This window comes from Salvelinus sp. IW2-2015, linkage group LG23 (genome assembly GCF_002910315.2).
Source record: "Salvelinus sp. IW2-2015 linkage group LG23, ASM291031v2, whole genome shotgun sequence".
Taxonomy (NCBI): domain Eukaryota; kingdom Metazoa; phylum Chordata; class Actinopteri; order Salmoniformes; family Salmonidae; genus Salvelinus; species Salvelinus sp. IW2-2015.
In genome coordinates this window covers 12,564,650-12,590,698 of record NC_036863.1, presented here as the reverse complement: position 1 = coordinate 12,590,698, position 26,049 = coordinate 12,564,650, and the positions used below count along the sequence as shown (strand labels likewise).

The following is a 26,049-nucleotide window of genomic DNA, read 5'->3' as shown; positions in this document are numbered from 1 at the left end:
TATTTAACCACTCAAGTCAGTTAAAAACAAACTTTTATTTACAATGACGGCCTACCCCGGCCAAATCCTAACCCGGACGACCCTGGGCCAATTGTGCACCGCTCTATGGGACTCCCAATCAAGGCCGGATGTGATACAGCCTGGAATCAAACCAGGGTCTGTAGTGATGCCTCTAGCACTGAGATGCAGTGCCTTTGACCGCTGCGCGACTCAGGAGCTTCTCAACTATATTGGAGAAGGTCCCCGGTCCCCCTTCTCCAATGGGTTTTGAGAAGGAGGCAAGAATAGAGGATGCAAAAAAATCAAGGAAAGATTAATTGAACTTCCCCAACTGGTTCTGGCCTGTGAAGAACTTCACAGGTTCACAAAACAGATAACACTACAACATTCTGCCCACACGCCACTGTACTAGAACTACTAATTAGCTTAGACGCTCGCTTTGGCTTTTACTCAAGACCTTGAACAACAACTAGAAAAGCACTCAGACAGAACATGCACAATAAAACCGCAGTCATGATTTGGAGAGTATTGTCATATTAATTGTTAATGGACTACCTCATAAGCTAAGATTCAGCACCCCATTTAGAAAATGAACTTTTCCGTGAGCATATCGCATGCACTTTAATCAACTCAAGACCTTTCACTCCAATGAGACAGAGAGTAGAGGTGGAGGAGAATAAAGGAACAGAAGACAAGTGATGCTAAAATGAACATTTATAATGACTCTTTGTTGCTGTCGCAAAAATAATCTTTAAAAAACAATTCAATATATTAACACTGAAATGCTGACTTCACTGGTAGTCCACGAGTCATCAAACACAACTCACTGATTTTTTTTTTTACAAACACAATACTACAGTTACATTAAATAGTCATTACCCTTAAATCTATTAATGAATGATGCTCAGATAAACTGATAATAAAAATACACTTTCATTCCCTTTTGATAGTTGCTGTTGTCATTGATCAACAGTGTAATGTTGTAAAAGGAACTGCTTCTGAGATGTTTCACTGAGGAAAGCAGGAAATTGACTGGCAGCATAGAATATAGTGACATGTCAAGTCAAATGTCAAACAATTAAGTGTTTTGGGGGGGATATGGGATTGGGAAGTGAACCATCCCATTGCTACCACAGCTTCAGTGTGTAGGCTGGCTGGCTTTTGGCTCAGTGCCGATTTCATTTGGCACTCGTATTGGCAAACAATAAAAGGCTCTCACCCGTACTTCACTGACATGGCACAAGGAAAGACAATGTTGCCTTTGTATCTTTAAGATTGAGACTGTTTGTGTAAAGGCATCGAAGCAAATGCTTCAGTCAAAGGACAAGTGAGGCCTGGACTTTGAAATGGCATCTTCTCTGTCTCAATATAGACACTAGAGTCATTCCAATTGACCCAACTCTTTTTAGTTTAGGATAACATATTACATATGCTGACAGTCCATTTCTTAAGATGGAAAAACAAAAATAGTTTTACAAAATGAAAAACCTAACCCAAAATAATATTTACAATGGAGCCGAAGAGGTGTGCAGGGCATTGTCATGCTTTTTTCAGACAAGATTTGTTAGCTTTCAACCCTGCAGAATTGTCCGGATGACAAGAAAACAAACAAACAATTAAAACCAAATTAAAATTCATACAGTTGTAGTCTCAGAAAATGTTGGCAATAAACCTGGGGTCAAAATAATCCAAACACGCAGATGAGCACGCAAAGGGTGGATAAGGTCAACTTAGTTCATGGGAGGGTCAAAGATAAGAGATGGCGTCGTGGCTGGTTGGTACAAATCCTGTCTTTCTCCCACTATTCAGAGGAATGGGCTCAGAATATTTTTCCATTCAATGGGTGAATACAATGACAGGTGCCAGACACAACAGCACACATAATCATAATGTCATGTAGGCTGAAAAGATGGAGAGAGTTGAGGAGAAGAGGGGGCAAGCAGCCTTAACCGGCTTAGTCCTGTCTGATAGTTCGATAGAATCCCCCTTAGGAAGATCCTGGAGGGTCAGATGCATGTTCAGACTACATCATATTTAAAACAACTGAAGGTTTGGAATGGTGTTGACTTAGTTTGGCACTCAGTAGTGGAGGGGTTAGAAGGGTGGTGGGGGTTAGTAGCAGTGCATGGCAGAAGGAGGAGACAGAAAGTCATAGCATGCAGTGGTAAAGTAGTTTTAGGTTACACCGGGTTCTTACGGGTTGAGTTGTCCAATCCACCAACACTGACAGCGGTATGACCGAGGCAATCGAATTTTGCTGGTGCTGTATTTGTCTCCCATCTAAAATTATATCAGCAAGACCTTGGGATTGCATTCTGTAGCGTAACAAACGTGTACTCTCTGATAACACCACATAGAGACGTTGTATGAGGTTTACCGTGCTTTCAATGCCAATTTGTTCATAAAAATACTTCCGCCCTCTAGACTTCAAGGCAGCAGAATGCAACATGACAAGATGGAACAGCTCCACTCTAAATTCCCTCTCCCTCTTTTAAAGAAGATTCGCTCATTGTGATTTACACAAATATTTTCAAAAGGAAATGGATAAACCATATTATGTGGACTCGGGTGCCACCTTTTCAGAGAAGTCTGATACACAGAGACCCAAAAAGATCAGAAAAAAAACCTCAACAAACTATATCAGAGCAACAGCAAAGAATGACAAAAACGGCTGAACGTTAACATGGTTTGCTTTGTTTCACATCCAATAACAGGAGATGGAATTTTGTAAAAAGGTATGACCTATTGATCAGTAAAGTGCATTTATGCAACACCAAACAAACAGGACAATGTTGACAGCGAATCGGAAGTGTCGTTAAAACATATCTGGGTTATGACTATGGCCTACCCGACTATAGCTGAAATTGGTTCTTGACATAATATGTTAACTCTACATGTAGTTGAAATTCCAGCCCTGAATTCACATTAAAAGACTGATAAACATTCAACTGAAAAAATGAGCAAATGGGATTACATTCATAGATTAGATTTGGGCATTCAAACTGTGTTACAAAAAATATTTAAAAAATATTACACAGGTTTTGTGAGGTTAAACCTGATTTAAAAAATACCTGGTATTCTAGAAAGCAAAACTCAAGAATAACACTGAATAACATTTTCGCGTTTGCATGTTTCACATTTGTAATACTCCTTATGGTACCTTAAGAAAACAAAACCTGGTCTGTTAGAATATAAAGAGATGGACTGTATGAGAATTTGATCTGAAATGTGTTGTATTTGGGCCAACATGAAAATAATGGGCTCCCTCCCAACTTACGACATGAAACAACATTTAAAAAATGAGGTGATTTTAACTTAAGTGTTCTACAACTGACTGCATGCAACTTTATGTCTTTGAATGTTGCGAGAAAACCTCACCATTTTTTTTCATTTAGTTTTTTCCCTCAATTTTTCACTTTGATACCATGCAATAGAAGACGTGCAAAAAGATAACACCTAACTCCACGAAACACATTTTGTCTGATTGTTAATGACTATGTTATGAATGCTTATAACATGTTATGCTTAGTCCATGCTGGCCTATAGAGACATTTGTGAAAAACAGCAGTGCTTAAGCCACAGGTCAAACGAACACACAGGGGATGCATGGAGTGTAAAACAACATGGATCCATAAAAATCACAATCTTTATCTCTTACTCTATGTTGCTATGGGGTAAAACAATGCACAAAATAGTTATTTGTCCATTATTTTCCTAAGTAATGTATATGATAATCTTTTCTTAACTGAAAAACAATGTTTGATTGGCACTTGATCAGCACTTCTAAACAAGTTATTGATATCTAACATTTGATCGCACATCTACAATTTCAGAAGCTGCAGAGGTCTAGTTTGGCACAGGTACAATTATTACTGTTACTATCTTACCAATACTGTATAGTATTCTATACACCTCGTTTTACGCCCCTGTCTTTTAGAGCATGTTTCTTATCAACAGACCAGACATATTTTCAACTAAAATATTTTTTATATTTTACTTATCAAATAGCAGCATTTTCATAACTTACAAAAAGTACATGTAAACCTATTCATTCAAAATCTTAGTAATTTCAAAGGTTCATACAATAGACATAATAAAAACACAAAACAGGACAACATGCTACTATATTGCTTCCAATATTCTTTAAATTTTTCTTACGGTCAAATTAAATCATCAATAACAGAAATATGGACGCCACCTGTCGATGAAGAGTCATCGTAATGCACAAACAAATCGCAAAGCTAATCTTAATCAGGGTTAGTTGGCACTCTTCATCATCCACACAAAGATAACATAGAGTTTCACATTGTATCGACGACGCTGGACTGCATTTGGACTACAAACTAGAATAGCTACAATTAAGTACATATAGATCATGTTGACATGACATATTCCACAGAAATGAATTTCTAGTCATTTTTCAGATAAGAGGATATGCATAAAGGATGTCACTGTTTCAGCATGAGGTCACGAACGAGTTCCCACCTTTCTCTCTCTCATTTACTTTTTAAAAAATAAACTCCTGCTTTCTTTTGTTATGAGGATGAAATAGAAGCTCTGTTTAGTCAACCAACAGACATTTTCTCATTCAACCAAGATTCGCCTTCCTATTTTGCTTTCCCTTCCCCTAGAAGGTCATAGATCACTGTGTAAGCCTGTCTAAATCCTACTTGTTCTTCTTTTAGTGGGGAATTTGATACCGAAGTTTGAACCAATGTTGCTGGTTGGTCTTTTGGGTTGTCACAGTTTGGAGGCAGGTGTTATCTGTGCATTTTTGACTGGTGAACTCTATGGGCTGTGAAAATATTTGCATACCCTATGACCTATAGTGCATAACTCCTATCAATCACTTGGGCACTCCCCGCAACTCCCAGACGTCAGCGCCTATGAGTAGACAAGACAGAAAGAAGGAGAGAGGGGGAGCAGTGCAGAGGAGAGAGAAAAGGTTATCTCTATATAGGAGGACTTTAAAATAGACCAAAAAGAGCATATGTAGGGTGGGGAAATGTCTAAAGAAAGAGGAGGAAAAGTAATGAATGGAGAGAGAGGAGTTGGTACAATGTACAGATCAGACAGCTCTGGAGTAGTCTCTCTCTAAACCAAGCGTAGTTGCATTGCTTCTATTATTAAATCCACCTTGATTTGTGCTTATATTTTAAAATCAGCATTAAAATGTGAAGTTGGGGCTAATATTTGAAGGTTTTGAACCCCACAGGTGAAAGAAGTTACAGATATTTTAACTGGAGTGCCATTTCATTTCAAGTAACTAGTGTACCGTTGACTACTGTTAAAAGTCACAGCACATCCCGTCAGAAATACAATGAAAGGGAAACGTGTATTCAGTGAGTCAAGGTAATGGGGCTCGTGGCTGGTGCCATGCCATGCAGAGCGCTCAAACATAGAGTTGTTAGTAAGGTGGGGTAAAGGTAAATTCTTCCTCAAGAAGAAGCCTTGTCATTTCACTGAAAAGGGAGTGCTGCTGTTTCTTTCTCTGACACTATCGTTCCCGGTCCTGTATTATTGGAAGCCGATCCCAGAGCTCTGGTTACATAAGTCTATGGATACATTTGTGAAATGGAAAAGAGGGTCAAAATATGATTCAGGGACTGCTATGCAGGAAAATAAATGTCATAGGAGTCATTTGGGTTAATAAAAGGGTCAATGCTATCCGGGATCCTTGGGATGTCCCTACCCTAAACCGTACACTTACCTTAACCATTTTGCATTTCAACTTCAATGGGGTAGGGACATGCCAAGGATCACGGATAGCACGGACCTTAATAAAAGACAATATGGTTGACTGATGACTCTGGACTGATCAGTAGAAAAAACGTCCATTAGCAGCTCTCTGTTGTGCAATATTATTGGTAAACCAAAATATCTCCAAGACATCACATTATGGATGTTCTTGTGGAGATGTTCCTTATCTCGCTGCTCAGCTGGTTTTGCTCTAGAACAGGGATGGGCAACTCCAGTCCTCTGGGGCCTGATTGGTGTCACACTTTTGTCCCAGCTAACACACCTGACTCCAATAATCATGATCTTCAGTTTACAATGTAATTAGTTTTAAAAGCTGTGTTTGCTGGGGATGGGGAAGAAGCGTAACACCACTCCGGCCCCCGAGGACTGGAGTGGCCCATCCCTGCTCTAGAACAAGCGATGCAAGTGCACCAGCTGTAGGCCTACATCCTGGATATGTACTTCAAAATATGATCCCTTGGCTCAAGAAGGGACAGACACACTTTGCGTTGTGTCTTTGTTGTGTCTCACAGTGCAGTCATAAGAGACCCAGTGTACTCGGATGAAAACCAATGGATAGCAGCGCAGAAGCAAGCAAGGTTAATCGTTGTGTTTGAGAATGTTCTAGAAGACAATTACCCTCCCTGCGTTTTTGCCAAACAATTATCCTTACAGAATGTCAGATAAATGTTTGGGCAACGCATTATGCACTACTGCCAATGTCAGCTAGTGTCAATGTCTGCTTTAGGCAAGATAACAGGTTGGACTAACAACCTGCATAAACTGTTTGACTCCATATTGGTATTGACTCTGGTTGAGAAAAATGGTTCACAGAAAACTCCAAATGTGTTTCATGGTGAGTCCATTTCTTTCTCATTAGTGTCTCTCTTGACTACCAGCCATCCTGATATAAAGCAAATTGTCTCCTCGCTCACAGATAACGTTCAATACTGCTTTTCTTAACAAGACTGCTTTGTAGTGCTTCGTTCCCTTCGGGACTCTTCCGGTTAGATTCTTCAATTGAAAAGGTAATGTAAGATACCTCAAGCTGTGTATAGTGCTGTCTTCCCTCTCGGGTATGATGCGCCGTCCCATGGGGGCTTATTCAAATTTCTACATAGGAGCATGTCCCAAGGCGCAATATCGGCTGGCGAACTCAAAGTACAGGGCTAATTCCTGACAATAGGATTAAAAAAATGTTTTACCAGTAACTACGTTATTGGGATCTAAACTGTCCATGGTGGCACAAGATACAGTTTGCCATGGCAGCTGAAGGAGAACTAGCGGGGTCAAATATTAAGACTGACCTGCAACATAGCATGAAATCCAGTCTTTGCTTACATAAAGGCAGAACTAGATCCCGTAAACTACAGATAAGTGAACAATGCTTGGCATCTTACAATCAAGGAGGGAGAGCAATCTCCAAAGGGATTTTCAATTTAGGTGATACAGGTAATATAGGCCTAGCTATCTGTAGTTATGTTTTCGTAGCACCAAAAGTGGTGTGTATGTGGGTGGCGGTAAACATGTATGAATGTGTGTCTGTTCCTGTGTATGTGTACATTCCTGCGTGTCTCCTCTATCCTCTCACATTGAACATTTGACCCCTGATCTACACTAGTTACTGTGCAGTTCTGGGTTAAAACTATACATATCTGTCACTGCAACTCAACATTTGATCCTCGTTAATAACAAAATAACAATAATAATGTCTTTACATTCATATCAACCCGAATTCACAGGTTTAAATAATCTATATGTGTTTGAATGAGACCATATTTCAATAAATAATTGAGGAAAATAAAAAGGATAACAACCGAATTGTTAAAACCTCAATTTTGATATGAACCATACAGTGGCATGTCATTAATATTCTGATATCCATTAAGAATTTAGATTAAAATGGTTGCCTAATGGTCTTGGATGACCTCTGGTGCTCGTCATTTTACCTCTCTCATGTAAACAAGGCCTTTTGCTTTCTTCACATGGAGCGATGTTAACATCAAAGCAAAAAGGCATGAGCAAAATGCTATCTCTGCTCTTTAAGCCTGTCCGGAACCTCAACTCACCGGGAGCGGAGATCTACAACTGAAGCTGAAAAATCAACACAGCCAAAGAAAAGAAAAACGGAAGAGAACGAAACCCAAAACAAACCCAGCTGTGAGGTTTTTGAAGGGGGTGAAATCGTGTGGACTCACCCCTGACTCTGCTGCTTAGCAGTGGACCAGTTCAGCTTTACTCGTCATCAAAAGGACTCGACACCACTTTTAAAAAACATCACAAACTCAGTCCTAAAAACACAATCACATATCACACACACGTATCCTGGTTTTCTCTCTGCCTCACCTCCTTCTTTGTCACCTTCTCTTTTTAATACTGAAATATTGAATGGATATTTGGACGTTTTTTCCCCTCTCCGTGACCCTTGATTCCCTTTCTTTTCTCTGTCTCCATCTTTCCTTTATTACATCCTTTTTTCCCCATTTAGCCCACCTTCTGTGGGTTGGTGGCACGCACACCCTGCTCATACGTGATCCTCTGGCTGATCAGATACTGGGCGGCTTGCGTTGCCGCGGGTGACCCTGTTATGGTAACTTTACGGTTCCGCGTGCCGGGTATGAACTCTCCCTTTTTGGAGATCTGGATGCGAGCGCCCGTCAGCTCCTGGTACTCAACCAGCGTTTTCCCGCCTTTCCCCAGGATGGCGCCCACCAGATTCTCGGGCACAGCAATCTCCACCACGTCCTTGGCCCCTTCTCCCAGCTTCTCTGCGGCCAGCAGGGAGGAAGCCATCAGTGGGGACGAGGCATTCAGGTAGCCGTTGGAGGCCCCCGCGGCGGCGGCCAGCGAGCCCAGGGAGAAGCCCCCCAGGCCAACAGCAGGATGGCCGGAGCCGGAGGCATCGCTGGCATAGGAGGCCAGGAGGTTAGCGGCGGCAGCAGCAGCTGGGTTAGCACTAGCAGCCACAGCGGCCAGGACCCCGGAGGCAGCGGCGGGGTTGAGGCCCAGTCCCAGGGTGTTGGTGTTGTAGCCATAGCTGGCCAGTGTGTTGAGGGCCGAGGTGATGGCCAGCAGGTCATTGCCAGAGAAGCTGGACATGGTTCCCGGGAAGCCGCCCATTCCTGCCAGGCCGGCCTGGCCTAGAAGGCTGGAGGCAGTGGCGGCAGCCGCAGCGGCGTTGGGAAGGACCTCAGCCGAGTTGGCGTAGGGGGAACCGGTGGGGTTGGAGTTGGCCACGGGGCCCGAAATGTTGGAGTAGCTGATGTTGAGGCAGCTGCTGCTCTGAGGGTCCTCCTGGATCTTCTGGACAATGATCTCCACGGCTTTGCGGTTCTGCTCGGGCTCCCCGCTGATCGTGACCACGCGCTCCTGCAGGTTGATGCCTTCGGGCTTCTGGGACAGCTGGACCCAGGCACCCGACTGCTCCATCACCGCCTTGACTGTGGCCCCGCCCTTACCGATGATCAGACCAGCCGTGCTGTTGGGCACTATTAACTTAGCCTGCAGAGGAATAGTGGGAGCCAGAGAGAAGGAGGAAGGGAGGGAGAGAGGCAGAAAGAGAGATTGAAAAGTAGGAAAGAGAGAGAGAGAACGAGAGAAAGATATCGCTCACTGAGTCATTCTACTATCCCAGCCCTCTGCTTTACTCAGCGATGTGTTAATCCCAGGGGTTAAGGCTGCAGCTGCCGTCCAGCTCTGTGGCACTGTGGAGGACCTAGCGAGCAGGCGGCCGGTAAAAATAACCCCATGCCCTCACATTTTCCTGACCCTGCCAGGGCTCAGGTTGTGTGGCAGATGCCCCTGTGAGACAAAGTGTGACTGTGTTCTTGCCATGTGCTGACCACGTGCCCTTATGACTCTGCAGGTCTACACTATTGACATGTCAGACAGATCATCGTAGGTAGGGAGGTAACATGCTTTGATCGGTCGTATTCTATATCTGATAGGTCATTGTCCACGCCATGGTTATGTTAAGTATGGGGGTCGGTCATACCCTGACTACACCGCTCGCGCACGCGTTGCAAAATAAATTTGGAAATCTATATTATTGCGCGCACCCACACTGCTCGCACACGTCAACGAGCGCCTGCGTTGCCAAGGGCTAAAATAGAAGTCAGTTCTATTTGTGACGCAGATCGCGCTGCAAGTCCTGCCTCTCCCATCTCCTCATTGGTTTATAGAAGCAGATAACCAATGAGGAGATGGCATGTGGGTATCTGCTTCTATAAACCAATGAGGAGATGGCACGTGGGTATACCCACGTGGGTGATTGAAAGATGAACTGTGTTGTCGGTCGTCGTGGTAATACTATGAAAGTTTAGATGCCAATCACCATATAAATTCAAAGAAGAAAAAGCCTGGAAGGAGGAGAGATTACTAGAAATGATTTGGTTGACCATTTTATGTGTGGATTAATTGTCGGAGTATAGAACCTTGAGCATTTCAGGTAAAATAACAACTCAATGTTTATATTCCAGGACAAATTAGCTAGCAACAGCAAGCTAGCTAAATAGGACAAATTAGCTAGCAAGTGCAAGCTAGCTAGCTAGCTAAATTGCCATAAATGTTTAATGCTTTTCGACCTGTCCCCAAACAAATGTAATTGGTTCAGAGTTTGTTTTGATATTTTAACCTGCGTGTCGTGATCGTGTTTGGTGTGGGGGGACAAAATAAATGTATGCACGATGTCGCGCGTGCGCAGCCGGTTTGGGTTCCGTGTCAGGGTTGGCTGACTGTAATGGACCGTGTCTCACCTGTTTGACGCGATCGGGGTTGACAGTGGTCTGTGGTTGCAGTATGCTGACTGGCTCTGTTTTCTGGGCGCTCTGGGGCATCTCGCGGACTTTCTCCGCGATGAAGCTGTGGACGCCATTTAGCGCCTCGACCGTACCCTGTATCAGACACACCCGCTCTGTGGTTCCTGTGGGGATAGAACAAAAAAGAAACATCACAGTGTATCAGTACTACCCACATGAAAAAAATACTACAGTTTACTATAGAATACTACAATACTAAATCATTCTATAGTAAACTCTAGTATACTGTAGAATACTATACTACACACTGTAGTATAGCTCAATAATGTGTATTTTTTTCTTTAGATATTTTTTTCCTAGTTTTATTAGTCGTATGTATGGGATACGCATGTTATACGCATGGTATAAATCGTCCAAGGAAATGCTTACTAACACTTTCTGTAGAATGTTGTAGTATACAGTATACAACAGACCACAAAAACATTACAGTAAATACTTAATTTACATATACCCTGCCAATTCCCCTCCCATATATCCCAATTTGTGTCACCCATAAGTGAGAAACTGACATGCCAAGTATCGAACATATATTGTGTTCCCTACAAGTTATAGAAAAGAGTAAAAGCTCTAAACTGTCGGATTTGACTCCAGTCTTACCAACCTACAGTTTATGGAAAATGTGGTTTCCTCAAAGACAAAGCCCTCATTGCTATGTCAAATATAATACATTTTAAAAAACACTATAGTAACGTCACAAAAACCCTAGAGTAAATACTACAGTATATGACAGTCCGCAAAAACACTACAATAAATACGACATTATTATTACTCTGCGTTGCGTCGTGCCAAAGAACAGCCTTTAGCCGTGGTATATTGGCCATATACCACACCTCCTAGGGCCTTATTGCTTAAGTATACTATAGTCCGCAAAAACACTACAGTAATTACTAGTATATACTACAATTTTTTTCTTACAACAGTATTTATACTTAAGTAAGCTGTAAATACTACAGGGTACAACAGTCATGTCCACAAAACTACAGTAAATACAGTAAAGTCTGTAAAAACACTACAGTGAAAACTATAGTATATAACTATAGAATACTATTGACTTTTTTTAAGGGTAGGTAGTTTCTATCCTAGCGGTTAAGAGCGTTGGGCCAGTAACCGAAAGGTTGAGCAGGCAAGGAATCTCTGAGTTGGCAAGGTGGAAAAATCAGCCGTTCTGCCCTTGAGCAAGGCAGTTAACCCCCAACAACAACTGCTCCCCGGGTGCTGTGGATGTCGATTAAGGCAGCCACCACACCTCTCAGATTCAGAGGGGTTGGGCTAAATGTGGAAGACACATTTGGGTTGAAAGCATTCAGTTGTGCAACTACTTCGGCATCACAGTCTTGTGAGAACGTAGATTATTGTGCCTTGGGGTCAGCGTCTGCTGTGGCTGTAGCATATCACTTACAAGAGGCTTCCTTGTTCAATTTAACGAACAGGATTTCTTGGATGAAACATGTTTTTGCCAAGGACAAAAAGTATTGTTGCAAAGCAACCCCATTTATAACTGAATAGCTACTTATGCAGTGACTATTTGCAGAAAAAAAATTATGCTTGAGTTTTGATAAGTTTCTTTATGCAGTGGTGTTAACTGCCAACCTATTCAATAATACTCCCCCCCATATAGGAGCTCAAAAACAGAGCAGCTGAAAGAGAAGCTCGGGTAACAAACCACTGGGGGGACAAAGGATTCCTCCTAAATGATGTAACTCTTCCAGGGCCCTGAAATTCTGGGCCTGTCCTCGCCCCCCTACCTCCTCCATAGACTCCACACATCCTTCCCTCATTGAGGCATCTTTCTACACCCCCTTTGTCGGCCCTACCGGAATTCTGTTGCCATGGTTAAGGAGCTGCGCCGTAGGAACAGGTGATGCAATCGCATGTCCTTTCTACAGCCTGCATCTTCTCTTCCTTTGACTGTTTATCTTTCTCTCTCTCTTACTCCCCTTGTCTGCCTTGCTCTCTTTCTTTCATTCCTTTGCACATTTAAATACTTCTATACCCACATTATTCATTCAATCTCACAACACCAGCCTTACAATAAACACTACATTGTGTTATGTCTATCAAAACACAAATACAAATGAATTGATCGAATCGTGAAATGACAGCAATCTGATCAAATCCAACAATCCAATAAGTGAAACATTTCTTCAATGCTAGTGACAACTAAGAGTCATCCAAACTTTTTAACTCAGGGGAGTACCCTCCTATAAGGAAGACCTGCTGATTGAGACTGGCCTGTTAGTTTTGTGGGCGACACTGCTCCACTCAAGCCAGCCCGAGTATTTGTGTTCCTTTTAATGTGATTCCATCTCCTCTTACAGGATTGGGTGACACACATCTGCCCCTAGAAGCACCTGTTGACATTCAGGAAATATCCATCAAGAGTTATCAAAACACACAGCCCACAAAGTCTGGGGACGGTCCAGGATCTCACTCGAACTCAATCCAACTCCGAACCCTGACTGGTCGCCACTGTTCCCATCTTAGAGTCCAGAGCAAAGACATTCAACTTTATTGGCTTTTACTAGTTATGTTATGCAGTATGGACAGAGTATAGTCCGTATGGAGCTACTACTGTAAGTTGCATTGTGCGTTTATTGTTACCTGTGCCTCAAAGTGCTGTCATGCATTCAAGACTGAGACTGATTAAGAACTGCAATTGTTTCTGTCCAGGCAATTTGGGTGGGATTGAGGTTCTCTGGGAGCTTGGTTCACTTGACAGCGTTATTAGGAGCAGCTATAATGTAGGTTCTGATGTGTGTAATACAAATTTTAATAACAGTCTGTTTAATCTTAGAGGGAATTCTGGCACACAGGGCAGCAGTTCCTGAGGCAGAATGAAGAAGGACCTTGATTCTGTAGTCCAGTTGCGTCAGTCCAAAGCCTTACCCTGCAGATCTTTAACTGCAGAGGGCTATAAAGTGGTAACAACCATCTTTATTTCACTCTGAATACTAAAAGCCTGTCTTCAAAGCATTTCAATGAGGTTACTTAATTTTGTAACCTGCTTTTTGATGGAACTACCTCACACAAAATGGACTGACTTGGTGTAGTTTTTCAGGGTGAGGTCAGTCTATGTTTTTCAGCTAATCGAAAACTCCTATGGTATATTACATCATATCAATTTTATCTGTTCATGCAGCACAGTGTGTAACTTTATATGCTAGCTGGGCTGATGGCCAGCTGCACAAAGCAGGGAGTCTGGATTTTTGGTTGTAAGATCTTTGCACCCTTACCAGGGACTCTCAGCTTCCTTTGCAGCTGCTGTGAACAGTGTGTGTACGTGACTGCGTACACACGTGTGTGTACAGTATGAGTGAACAGTATGTTGTTTACATACTGGTGAAGGGTAATTTTGTCATGTAAGGTATCAGTAAGGATGCGATCGGATCACAAAAAGGAGTCTGGGGCTATTTTTTACTATCCAAACAAAACTCTGTAGAGACAGCACGATGCCATCTAATCTGGATCAAACCTACAAACTTTTAAGAACAAATGCTATGAGAAAAACCGACTCGGGAGAGAGGGGAGGAGGAAACTTGGCGTAGTGAGAGAGCATCTTGAGTACAGCTGGAGAGAGAGAGAGAGAGGTTATTTCCGGGCCTGCCCTCCTGTCCCCTCCCCTCACACACAATCATGCATCATCCACACCCTTCACTATCTCCAGTCATCTATCTCAGGCCGCCACAGCAGGGCCTAGTCGTACAGATCCCATTCCCATCGAAGCCTTCCCCCATTCATGATTTCATGTCTTACACTGGCGGATGGGAGACGGGAGGTGCTGGGATTGTTCTAACCGCGGCTATCACTATTGAGTGGATTGCTAGGGGAAATAGCTCTGTCTGTCTGTCTCCTCGTTGTGCTGTAGGAAGGGTAAGCCAAGGCAGCTGCAGTGTTACAGGTTAAGAGGTGATCTGTGCGTATTGGTATTAACATGACATGTCAGCACAGTCCTCTCATAGCTGAACACAGAATGGACATAGAAGGAAAAGTCATTGCAATGGTATAGCCTACCCTTTTCATTAAAAACACATGTTAGATAAAATATTGTGGCCTAATTTACGATGTGTTTGCACTTAGTTCAGTAGGGAATAAATCACAAAAGGTAGAACAAAAATTAAGGTTATAGACTTGCGGTAACAAAAATTTTTGTAAAAATTACATTCAATTGATTAGCTTTGTTTGTTGTCTTTTAATTCCTTAGGGAAATAACAGGTGTAAACTTTGTACAGGTGCAAATGCCTCGAATATTGAAGTTTCTGGAAGAGAAATTCTGGACTATTGTGTGAGATGGTGTAGTCGTTTAATTTCACTTTGGAGGGCCCTAGCAGCACCCAATCAAATCACTGCCAGTACCATCTCCCTGAACTCCTCACTCATCGCAATAATGAGGAGGGGGAGGGGCAGAGCAGGTGGTGCCCCAACGACCCATCCACCACTCAGAGAGAGGAGGAGGATATAAAAGCACAACTGCTTCAATGTGTGTTTTCTAGGTAGACAAAGAAAGTAGTGCTGATACATTATATGCAACAGTAAGACATTACTAGAGTTCATTTTCAGCGTGTCATGGTTACCATCGATGAATGAAGTTTTTCAGATATTGCAGAAGTGGGGGAGGGCAAGGGACAGGAGATTGTCTAAGAAATGGATACCCAAAAAATTACATTTTATTGTACTTCTATTCTTTGACAAGGTTCATTCATCTTTGCCAATGTTTAGTCAAGGTGCAGTATATCACACCTTCCGTTTAGCAGAAAATAGGCCATATTTGAGCCATATTGCCTTTTTGTTTTCAGCAGGAAGTTTAATCCTTATTTTCTACATGTAGCTCATCTATAATTGGTTGCTTGAGGCAATCACATAATTTAGTATAAGCCATATATTGTAAAAAGGAACAAAAGCCAGTACATTCATTTCTTTCCATTTATGCATCTGTATGGTACAGAAATGCGTTCAGTTTAACAATACCACAGTCCATTGCCTATGTGTTGAAAATAGGCGATCAGTACAAAAGAAATATGATCATTTAGTTCAATTAGTTATTACAAAAGAGATCTGGACTTAATCAAAAGTGAGCCTCTGAACACCTGTTATTTTTCAGCAGGTTGAAGCTTCCTTAACCATGAAGGACAAACGCAGATACTTTTCTGTGGCTCGGGCATTTCTCTTCCGAGGACAAGATGCTTCAGCACCAACCAGAGAGTGCAGTGACCTCCATCAGTGTGGGGTCATTGGGGAAAACATGAGCATTTCTTTTCCATGTTGACATGTTTTTTAACAAGGCCCTATTGGGCGACTAGTGCTTTCAGTGTACCTTACATGTCCTTGACATTAGACAATGTGCTCTCTCCATCTTGGAGTAAAATGGCAGCCAGGCAGCTAAGAGGGAAATTGATTAAATGCGGTCATTGCATTGTAGCAGAATGAAGAATGATAGTACTTCTGGGGAATACAGACTTTACACAGAAATGGGATCAGCTCCCTGCTAAGAGCGCAGCCAAACTGAAAGAGAAATTGCTTGCATCTTTAAATGATACTCCTGCGTCATTAGCAGCTGTATCATCTGCATGGCTCTTTTGTCTGGGTACAAATACTGTGCATTTGGAAGGTTAGATCAAACTGGTTGGGTACCTCAGTTGGAATTCAAACTGCAGCATAACCAACGAATAACAGAGTCTTCTGCTGAACTTGGATTCAGAGAGTGCCATGGGTTTGGTGCTCTTACTTGTGTGTAAGCCTTTTAGGGCTGTCCCCAACAACAACAAATATTGTGGCTCTACCGAGAGTTGTCTTTCGACCAATATATTGTTCAAAATGTTAAAACTTGTATTTTTCCCATATAAAGACACACCCTGTGTGTTTTAATAAAATAAACTATATGCACTGAGCTTGTCTGATGATTTAAAGCTCACTGTTTGATGAAATAATTTAGACACACATGACTAAAGGGATCCGACCGCAATTGATTTGATTGCGCTGGGCCAGGCTCAGACAGCAAGTGCCTGTGTGACTAGCACCCGTTGTCTCTCTCCTCCCTGCTGCAGTGACCACCACAGAAAATCAACAGTGTTTATCGCGCTGTCCGTGTTGCTGAAGCTGCAACATAATTACAGCCATTTCTGACTGAAAAGTTCTGCTACCAAAATCCTTACTTTGTTTAGGAAAAACATTCCATATTCTCTCAACCCTTGCTCTCTTTACGTGACACATGTAGGCATCAATGCACGTGACCAATGGGGCCTGACCTTTAGCATATCATGATCACATCAATAAATTGTTTATAAACTCTTAACACGTGACAGCAAAATGGATGCAGAGGACGTGAAAAAGAAACTAAAAAACAGAGGAATGTTTTACTGGTTGCTCAGGAAGGAAATGGGAAGTCAGTTGTGTGGGGGACATTTGACTTAGTTGTGGAAACTACTAGAGATCAAGGAAAATAAGGAAGGTAAGGAGCAAGTTCTGCGTGCATATTGTGTGTGCCAAACAGGTGCTGTTAGATTACAATATTATTTTTTTCGGACTATTTGGAACAGTGTAAACAACACTAAATACATTATAAGCTTACCTTTTTTGTAAAGACTTTATTACAGGCAAGACTAAAAACAGTCCCATGCATTTGTGAATGCAATTGCCAACGTGGAACGGTTTATTTATAGTTTAGGCTAATTATTCAATGCTCCCTTTGTTATTTCATTTTAAAACTAAAATGCTTGATTGCATTTCAAATCATGAATGACTCGTATGCTGTGTGATGACATTAACTAATTAATGATTGGTTGATACAGTAGCCTGTATCAACCAAGACAACTCTCTCGGTTTAGCTGTCTTAATACAGTAACTTCCCTAGGCCTATATGTGAATATATATATGTGAATATATATATATATATATACATATATATATATATATATATATATATATATATATATTCACATACAGGCCTAAGGAAGTTACGGTATTAAGACAGCTAAACATGATGCGCTCTTAGGCCTAAAGCTCGATGATGGTTATACAAGGCTGCTATGCTAAGCCTACTAATGATAATGACATTACTATTTATTATAATGATGATAATAATAATAATTGTAATAATAACAATAAGGAGATAAAGAAAAGGAGGGTATAGGAGCGAGAGGCTGCTCTAACAAAAAAAAGTGTAAACCCTTTATTACAGCATAGCAAAGATTAAAAACAGACAAATTTGTGAAATTGCTTTATCCGACATGTTGTGGTTGAATGAGGCTTGGAGCTCACAGAATCAGTACGCTATTAAACAAACACTCAAATAGGCAACAGAAGCAGGATCTGTCTTATTTCTGTAGAAAAATATGGATGATTTATAAAGCCAGGCACATTCAACAGTTAGGCTATTGATTATAGACCTAATTAAGATGGGGTTTCCTCTCTCCTTACTTTTCTTAGACAATTAAGTCAAGGGCTGTTTCCTTATCCCCTGACTCCGCTGGTGCCTCCGCGGCATTGTTCTCGACACCAATATACTGGATAACTTTGCTATTATGCACATAGCAACATGGTCGAGGAAAAGGCGCCAACAACAGCAGACTGATGTTTAAGAACCACAGACCGCAACGCGGGAGAAAGCGCATTTGTTATAAAATTATATTATTTTTCTTAGTGTTGCACCATTGTTCTTACATAATATAGCCATATACAATTTCAGTAGTACGTCTTACAGTGATGGACTGTGCCATCCCCACGGCCTCCACAATGGATTAGTCCACTGAGGCAGGTGTCTTGTGCACCATGAAAAGAACTCAAAGATTTGTGACTGACTGTTCGACTAAAGAAATCTCAGTCGACCAACAGCCTATCGACCAAACAATCGACCAGTCAACTAAATGGGGTCAGCCCTAAAGCCTTTACATCTGGACAATGTGATCATGGACAAAGTGAGGTCCACTTACCTGGGTAGAAGTCTTTGGATTTGGACAGCTTGATGGTGGCGCCCGTCTCTTTCTGCAGCTGTACGATGGTCTGGCCACCCTTGCCAATTATAGAGCCGGCCGCATAGCTGGGGATCAGCACCTTCAGGAAGTACTCACCCTCCTCTGTAGGGACAGAGACAAACAGACAGGAGGTCAGAGCTAGTAAAGAGGCTCTAGTCTACACACATTATATACACCATACTGAAAGTAACCCATTCACCTCAGCCGATACACGCCTGCAGCACGGAGTAGACAACAATTCACATTCACAATGTATCGCTTCTGGGTCCATTCAATCATTCACAATAGGAACATGTACATTTCAGATGCATACACTTGAATAGGTAGCTAGCCACATATCTTCTTGTCAGACTGGCTTTGGTAGGTAGGAATCTAGAGTAGGGGTTTTCATTTCGGAGTGTGATTCTTTTGTATCCCCTAGTCCCACATTTCATCAGAGTTTGGTGACACGTTCTGTATTCTGTCCCAGATTTCCTGTTGAGTAAATGCTGACCTCTTTTCCAGTTTGCAGAGGTCTAATTTTAACTGTTTTCAAGGAGTTTTAGTATCCTTTATCAGAATCTTCGGACAAAATATCTAATTTGCGGTCCAATTCAAGCCAACTCCTACATAATGTTAGCAATCCAAGAGACAAAGGAGAACATAAACAATATCAGAATAATGTGAAAATTATAGAATGTAATAACATTACTCTGAATTTGACTCACACAGGACTATGTCAAAACACTTAAATCATATGCTTGCAGTGCATGAAATCCAACCCAGTGATCCTGAGTAATGAATGTTAGGGATTCAAGCTTAAGGGACTGAAATCCCTCAGATTTGATCAAACTGGATACTTCCAAGAAGACAAACTCAATATCCTCCCATTTAAAAGGGGGTTCAGTGGCTTACAGCACTGTCTTGTATCAGTCAGTGATTGATATCGTGTTCGCTGAAAGAATTGACGGACCAAACCTTTTGTTCTTCAACCTTTTAATTCAGAATGTTCCCCTCCATACACGTAATGGCTAATCAAAAAGACTTACTGTAACCATCACCCAGGTGAGCACTAGCAGTGTGTGTCAATCCAAACAAGTCCAGATTGGGTAGGCTAAATTCAGACAAGAGCAATCAACCTAATGTTGGGATTGGACACAGTGCCAATTACTGTGAATACCAACCCAAAGATGGTGGATAAATGAAGATGTCCCACTCAGGCAGTTTACCATTGGAAAAAATGGTCACAGTACCGGTCTGCTTAAGGGGTAGCTCTCCCATAGACACCAATGCGATAGCAGCTGGGTTTGGTCTGTTTAGTTCATTGACTGTAGGCCTATATTAACCAGAATAAATGAGCAACTGGGATGACTCACATCCTCTTCCATCTCTATACCAACCAACACCTGGTTGTGCTATTCCAGACATAAGTAATCAACAGGGGAGACAGACATGTGACCTATGTATGAACCTGTGGGCACAATAAGTACCAAATCACCCCTGAAATCAATTAGATAATAGTAGCCTACATCATTCTTCACATATCTGTGCTGGTATGACCCAAAAATGATCTAATATGTTTTTTTCAGATATCTATTATTTTTAACATACGTTTTTCAATGAATGACGTCACTTTGGGACCTCTTCAATGCCTCAACCAGCAACAAGGGTGACGTCACTCTGTCAAGAAGGCACGTTCAAAGAACTGTTCATATATGCATACAAATGTGTTTCCAATACAGACCAGCACAAAAATATAATGACGATATCACAACATTGTTGTTAGTTTTAGGGGTGATTTTGGGTGCCAACACCAAGATGCGTGTTTGCCTGTGTCGTCGTTGTCTAGCTTCATGCAGGGGGATGGATCTGCAGGCTTGTCCAGGGAAGATGGATGGATAGAGCTCTGCACACATCGATGTCACTGTTCTAAGACTGACCTTCTGTTTTCCTCCAAAATGGGATCATTAGATCCTGATCATAAGGAAGGTGGCACTGTGACATCCCGGGATTTCAGTCCCTCTACGTGTCAGCTCTCTACTGATTCTTTAACATGCCCCTCATGTTCCATTTGGGTCTCTCAATACAGTCATGACATGTTGATTTCTCAAATCCAAAGTCAATTAGATTTCATTCTGTTACCTCGGACACACTACTAGAACTACTAGAACCAACATCTACATTCAACATGTCTAGTCCGTCAACACATCTATATTGTAAATCACACTGATGAATGATTTAGCCTTTCTGAGAACATCTGCCATTCCTTTATCAATCAGAGAGAAACCATTATGACGGCATTACACTCTTGACACAAACCATATCATTAGCCAAGGCCCTTTTTCTGCTTGGATTTCTGCTTTCTACTCATCTTCCCCTTTCAGAGAAACATGATGATAGATGACCTTGATGAAAAAGTAAAGACCATTGCTCAGACATTGACATTGTCTTCATGGAGCTACAGGCTCTTTTTTTACTGTCAGTCAGAGGACAAATGTTACTACATCTCTCTACACAGGGCAAACTGAACAATAAGAATGGAACAGTGGAAATGCCCTCTATTAGACCTGTGTTGGCAGGAGTGTACAAGTCCCCGTTTCTATGTGTCTTAAAACCAGGGTGAACCCAGCATGGGAGAGCATACCATTGAGATTCCCTCCATTGCCCTCACAGCAGCGTTTTGTCATTAGTCAATAATTAATTCCGTCCTAGTGTCTGAAAAATCACAGTAACAGGTTTCAATGGTGTCATGTGGTAGAGTAAACATGGCAATCTGTTGCTGCAATCCGCCAGGGGAATGGGAGCAGTATGGGGCATGTTGGGGAGCTAACGTTAAGCCAATTGAGGGTGTTGAGTTCAAACCCATGCATCTAATACTGGGGGGACAGCTTGGAGACACAGACAACGAGCCAAACGTGTTTAGTGAAGTCACTCAACGGGGGTGGGCCCCCACCCCCCCACTACCCCTCCAAATACCCACTCTGCATGTCAATGGACCAACCTGCCGCTAACAGGCAGCAAGGACGATGGAACAAAACGGGCAATAATGAGCAGATGAGATTTCAGGTAATCAAATATAAAGAGTTGAGTGTGATAAATGAATTCAACAAGTCATAACAAAAACAGTTAGGCTCTTACCCATTCTGAGATCTGCTGGTAAAATCCTCTGTCAGATCGCCATCAATGCCGCGGTACAAACTCTTAAGGGTACCTTAACGTTAGGCTAGTCATAGGTGAAATGGTGGCGTTGAGGAATGCGGCCAGTCAACCTTTTTCACCGAGGTCTAATACATCAGTGGGTTAAAAAAATGATTTCACCGCAACATCCAAGCCATGCTTGCAGCTGGCCAGAGCCTCAATTGTCTAAGAAAATGCTAATGCAGGCTCTCAGTGTTTTCAGTGAAAGACGCCACGCATTGTTCAAGCCTGCACCGGTTTGAAGGGGGGGGTCTTCCCTGCCGCATCACCCTTTTCACTGCTCTCATCCATATTCATCGAGTGGCCCGTCCGTCTGCAGCAGCGTGGACGACTGACAACTCGTCTGGCCAATGGGCAGCCTCCTCCCCCAGCACGTCATGCCCCCACCCCCCAATGCCTGTCCCAAAAAAATCTGATTTTCTCCCCCAGTCCGCCTCTTTTGACGCAGCACTATAAAGCGTAGCGGCCCATTCAATTTATTTTTCCGTTGAAAATTACAAAAGTGAAACAGGTAGTGGGGTTGGTTTGTGCGTTTCATGGGAGAGAGCGTGGGGTTACCTTGAGTGATGATTGAAAAGGTGTGTGGATGCAGTGAGTGGATGATGAAGGAGGTGGAGGAGTAGAGGAGTGATCTGAGAGTGTGCTCTGTACAACCCCTCTCCAATCTCTCCCACCCCTCTTCCCTCAGACGGCCATGTTTGAGCGGGAGGGGGGGGGCTCATCAACCACTGCAAATGGCAGTGCCGCAGAATGGTGGAGGGGGGAAGGGGTGGGGGGCAACGAAGCCAATCACTACGTCTATAAATCGTATAGACTATAGAGAGCAGTATCCTATGTGTGGTTGTGGGTGGGTGGGGGGGGGGTGGCTCCGCTCAGTAGTAATTTCCAGGGAACCTCTAGAAATACTAGTACCATTTGCCTAGCCGCTTTGTTCATTTTCTAGATTAATTTCCAATGTATTTAAATCACAGAGCAAACTGAAGTAATAACTGAGGCACATAAGCATCTGGCCAAACGTCTTACTGTAAATTCTACCGATGAACCGTTCACTGTGTCACCCGGACTCACTGGTGTACATAAGCATTGTCTCTCTGTAGGCTCCCCCCTCTCTCCCTCTGCCACCTGGCAAATTCATAGTCCGCTCACGTCACATTGCTCTGCAAGGGCACCTGTGTCCTTCTCCCCCCCAAAAAACACAGCTCACATTCCTCTGCCAACCTTTCCATTAGCAACATTACCATATCATACCTAATCCAGGACATGGGTAATTACAGGCTAAATTAGCATGAGCGATGAATGAAAAATGTTAGTTTTGAGGAGAGGGGTGTTGCTGATTTTAAAAAAGGAAAAAGAAATAAGCTACCTCCTCCTCGAGTTAAGCAGTAATTCTCCAGCAATCCTAAATGCACAATAAGCACACAGCAGTAAAATCTCCAGCATCTTACTCCTTTTTTATGGTAACTGGCAGTCATGTTAATGATCAACAAGAATGATGTTATAAATATCAGATACAATGTGTAATGTAATGACCAAGATGGCTGAGAATCATCAAGAAAAAAACGTATTAAGTATTATCTATTAAATAGCCTAAATGACATGAAACCTGATGATAATACAACCAAGATCACATTAACCTTAAAACTCGATATACATTCTGACTGTTCTATGGATAATGGAAAAATGCAATGTGGACATTTTGTGTTTGAAATTATTGCAGTGAAGAAAATCACAGATAGTCTAATTATCTCGTGGAGGAAAATATATTTTCTAAATTCTACTTAAACTTAATCCCGCGATTACATTTTATTTTTACAGATTGACATTATTGGTTGTAAGATATTACATTATTGGTGCCTTACACGGTAACATCCAAAGATAGCCTACCAATTGGCTTTGTCTACCCCAGCTGGTGAAAAGTAAACAGCCTATTCTCTGCAGACATACTGTACTATTACCATATTATTCCAACTAATGGAATAAGTGGTCCCTGTGTGCTGGTCTAGAATAACCTTTTCTATAGGCTACCTCATACATTCATTATAAAAAAATGGGGGGGGGGGGGAGACTTGCCTAAACAAGGAGTAATGTTTTTGCCGTCACCAACAGCATCATCCTCAATGATATTACTGAAATGTCACTAGTGTTTTAGATGAGTCATATTGCAAACGTGTGAGCAACACATTGCAGGCTATATATTTCGGGTTTGCTATTTGTTTTACCCCTGAACAAAGATTCAAATTAATGCTTTAAATGCTGTATCAACATGCTGCAATCACATAATTTTGTGTTTTCACAAGAAAACACAAAAGTGTGTTTGAAATGTTGTCGATCAGTTCCGTTTGTTTTTCCATCCTCTATGTGGTTGTCTACCAGTTTACGACTACGTAGGTAACCTATTTTAGCGTGTAGCCGATAAGTGAATTACATTGGGTGCTCTGGGGTGTAAAGATTTCATTGTGTTCTATGGAGTGGTTGGTAAATTGTGTTAGTTTTATTGAGACTATTTCTGCAGAAACAAACCGTGGCTTTCTAAGTAACTGGCTATGACAGGAACATAATGTATTAGAAGTTGTTGTTCACTGATAGTCAATTGTGACAGTTTCAAATTATGGATGATCTCAGATCACATTTCTAAAGAAAAACATTTCAATTATTTTCCTTAGTGGTATTTTTTCTGAAGTGAACTATCAGCGACCATCTCATTTACTATGTTTCTGGAGGTCCCATGAGTCTGCAACATAAATGTTCCACTCAATAGAAAATGTCATAACGAATCTCCAGATGTGCAACATGAAGGGGTGACTGGGTTCAAACCTGACAGGTTCCAAATGGGTCACTGTATTTTATGTAATTATGTAAGTAGCGAGACCAATAGCTAGGCTACAATAAGTATTTATATACATTGATGCAATGTGCTTTGAAACTTAAGTCAGAGCATGCTTGCGAAACATAGGCTACAAAAGTTGTATAATCTTATGCATTCAAACATTGGGATCCTATAAATACATGGTATGACATCTGATTGACATACTAGAAAATAGTTGCCATAGATAAGCAGTTTCTAAGTTCTCTGTCAAATGTAATGGGCTGATGACATGTTACATTCACTGAGGGCCTTAGAAACTGCTGATCTATGGCAACTATTTTCTACTATGTCAATCAGATGTCATTCCATGTATTTATAGGATCCCAATGTTTGCGACTGGTAGCCTAGCGGTTAAGAGCGTTGGGCTCTGAAATGTCGCTGGTTCAAATCCCCGAGCCAACTAGGTGAAAAATATGTCGATGTGCCCTTGAGCAAGGCACTTAACCCTAATTGATCCTGCACGTTGCTTTGGATAAGAGCGTCTGTGATCAAGCAGTAACTAAAACATTAGTTACTGCTTGATCAACATAAGTTACTGCTTGATCACGCTGAAGACAATGTAGCCTACGGTGGGTGTGCAATGTCTTACCTCCCGTGTTTGTGCGCTTGGTACAACAGTCCTCCTCCGTCGGAGTTAGTGGTCGTTTACGAGAGTCGGGGGGATCTGACTCCATGTGGGGATGTTGATTGTGATGAAGAGGATTCAAGAATATCCCGTTTTGTTCAACTGCTCCACCGGCCATCATTCTGACCAGTTTGTATAGGCCTATTTGCGTTATTCCACAACGCCCTCACCACATTACATGTATGCGAGTTCTCACAAAATGATCCAAGTTTTCCTTCTTGACTTAAAATGTCTCCGATTTCCTCTTTGAGAACACCAAAATGACAGGAAACACAGCGCATTCGGTCCTGCTTGTTCTTCTCGACTCTGCTTGCAGTTGGCTGATAGAGCGTCACAGAAAGCTAAATATAAAAATCCATTGAGCGAAATGCATTCATTAGCCTGTCACTTCATAAGCTTTGTGTTCAGTGGTGGTGTCCCCTTGCCCGTGATTCATACGCAATAGTCCACCAAGGTGCATTAAAATAATGCCGTAAGTCAGTAGTGACAGTGATGAACTAGCCTATCAAAAATATAAACATTTTAAAGATTTGCGAAGAATAGCCCGGGAAAAATATATATATTTTTAAGTCATCTTCACGCCATCTTCTGGGATAAACATGTACAGTAAGTCCACGGCAGTTCAGCTGTTGTTATTGTCTTTGAAGTACATGAGGGAAATATTATTTGAAAGCTCTGAAGTCGACCACACTGCCGCTGACCGGTGAGATGAAGCAAACGAGACACCAGGGCATCTTCTTCCACCGAAAGGTTGTCAGAAGAGAACAAGCTGACGTCACGTGGTTCAGCATCCACTTTTTTAGTCCTATGGCCTTTCTGGTCCAAAAAGGCAAGAAGCTTGCAAAATTTGCACATTCA

General features: G+C 42.0%; 1 protein-coding gene across 2 annotated transcripts; it reads right to left on the bottom strand.

The window, feature by feature from the left end:
- Positions 1-696: 696 nt before the first annotated feature.
- LOC111950461 (RNA-binding protein Nova-1-like) lies at positions 697-25,915 on the bottom strand. 2 transcript variants are annotated; one of them, XM_023968061.2, is made up of 4 exons: positions 25,156-25,915; positions 18,482-18,625; positions 10,494-10,660; positions 697-9,240 (listed from the first exon to the last, which is right to left on the bottom strand). In XM_023968061.2, the coding sequence occupies exons 1-4, from the start codon at positions 25,310-25,312 to the stop codon at positions 8,224-8,226; spliced, it is 1,485 nt and encodes a 494-aa protein (XP_023823829.1). In that variant the 5' UTR covers positions 25,313-25,915; the 3' UTR covers positions 697-8,223. The 2 variants fall into 2 exon arrangements, with proteins under 2 accessions (XP_023823829.1, XP_023823830.1); XM_023968062.2 differs by lacking the exon at positions 25,156-25,915 and adding an exon at positions 21,641-21,985.
- Between the last annotated feature and the right edge of the window lie 134 nt (positions 25,916-26,049).

Coding starts and splice junctions, on each gene's coding strand:
- LOC111950461 (XM_023968061.2), bottom strand. CDS start 25,312: ATGATGGCCGGTGGAGCAGTTGAACAAAACGGGATATTCTTGAATCCT. Junction 18,626..25,155: donor CAAGCGCACAAACACGGGAG/GTAAGACATTGC, acceptor CTGTCCCTACAG/AGGAGGGTGAGTACTTCCTG. Junction 10,661..18,481: donor ATCCAAAGACTTCTACCCAG/GTAAGTGGACCT, acceptor CTATCCCCACAG/GAACCACAGAGCGGGTGTGT.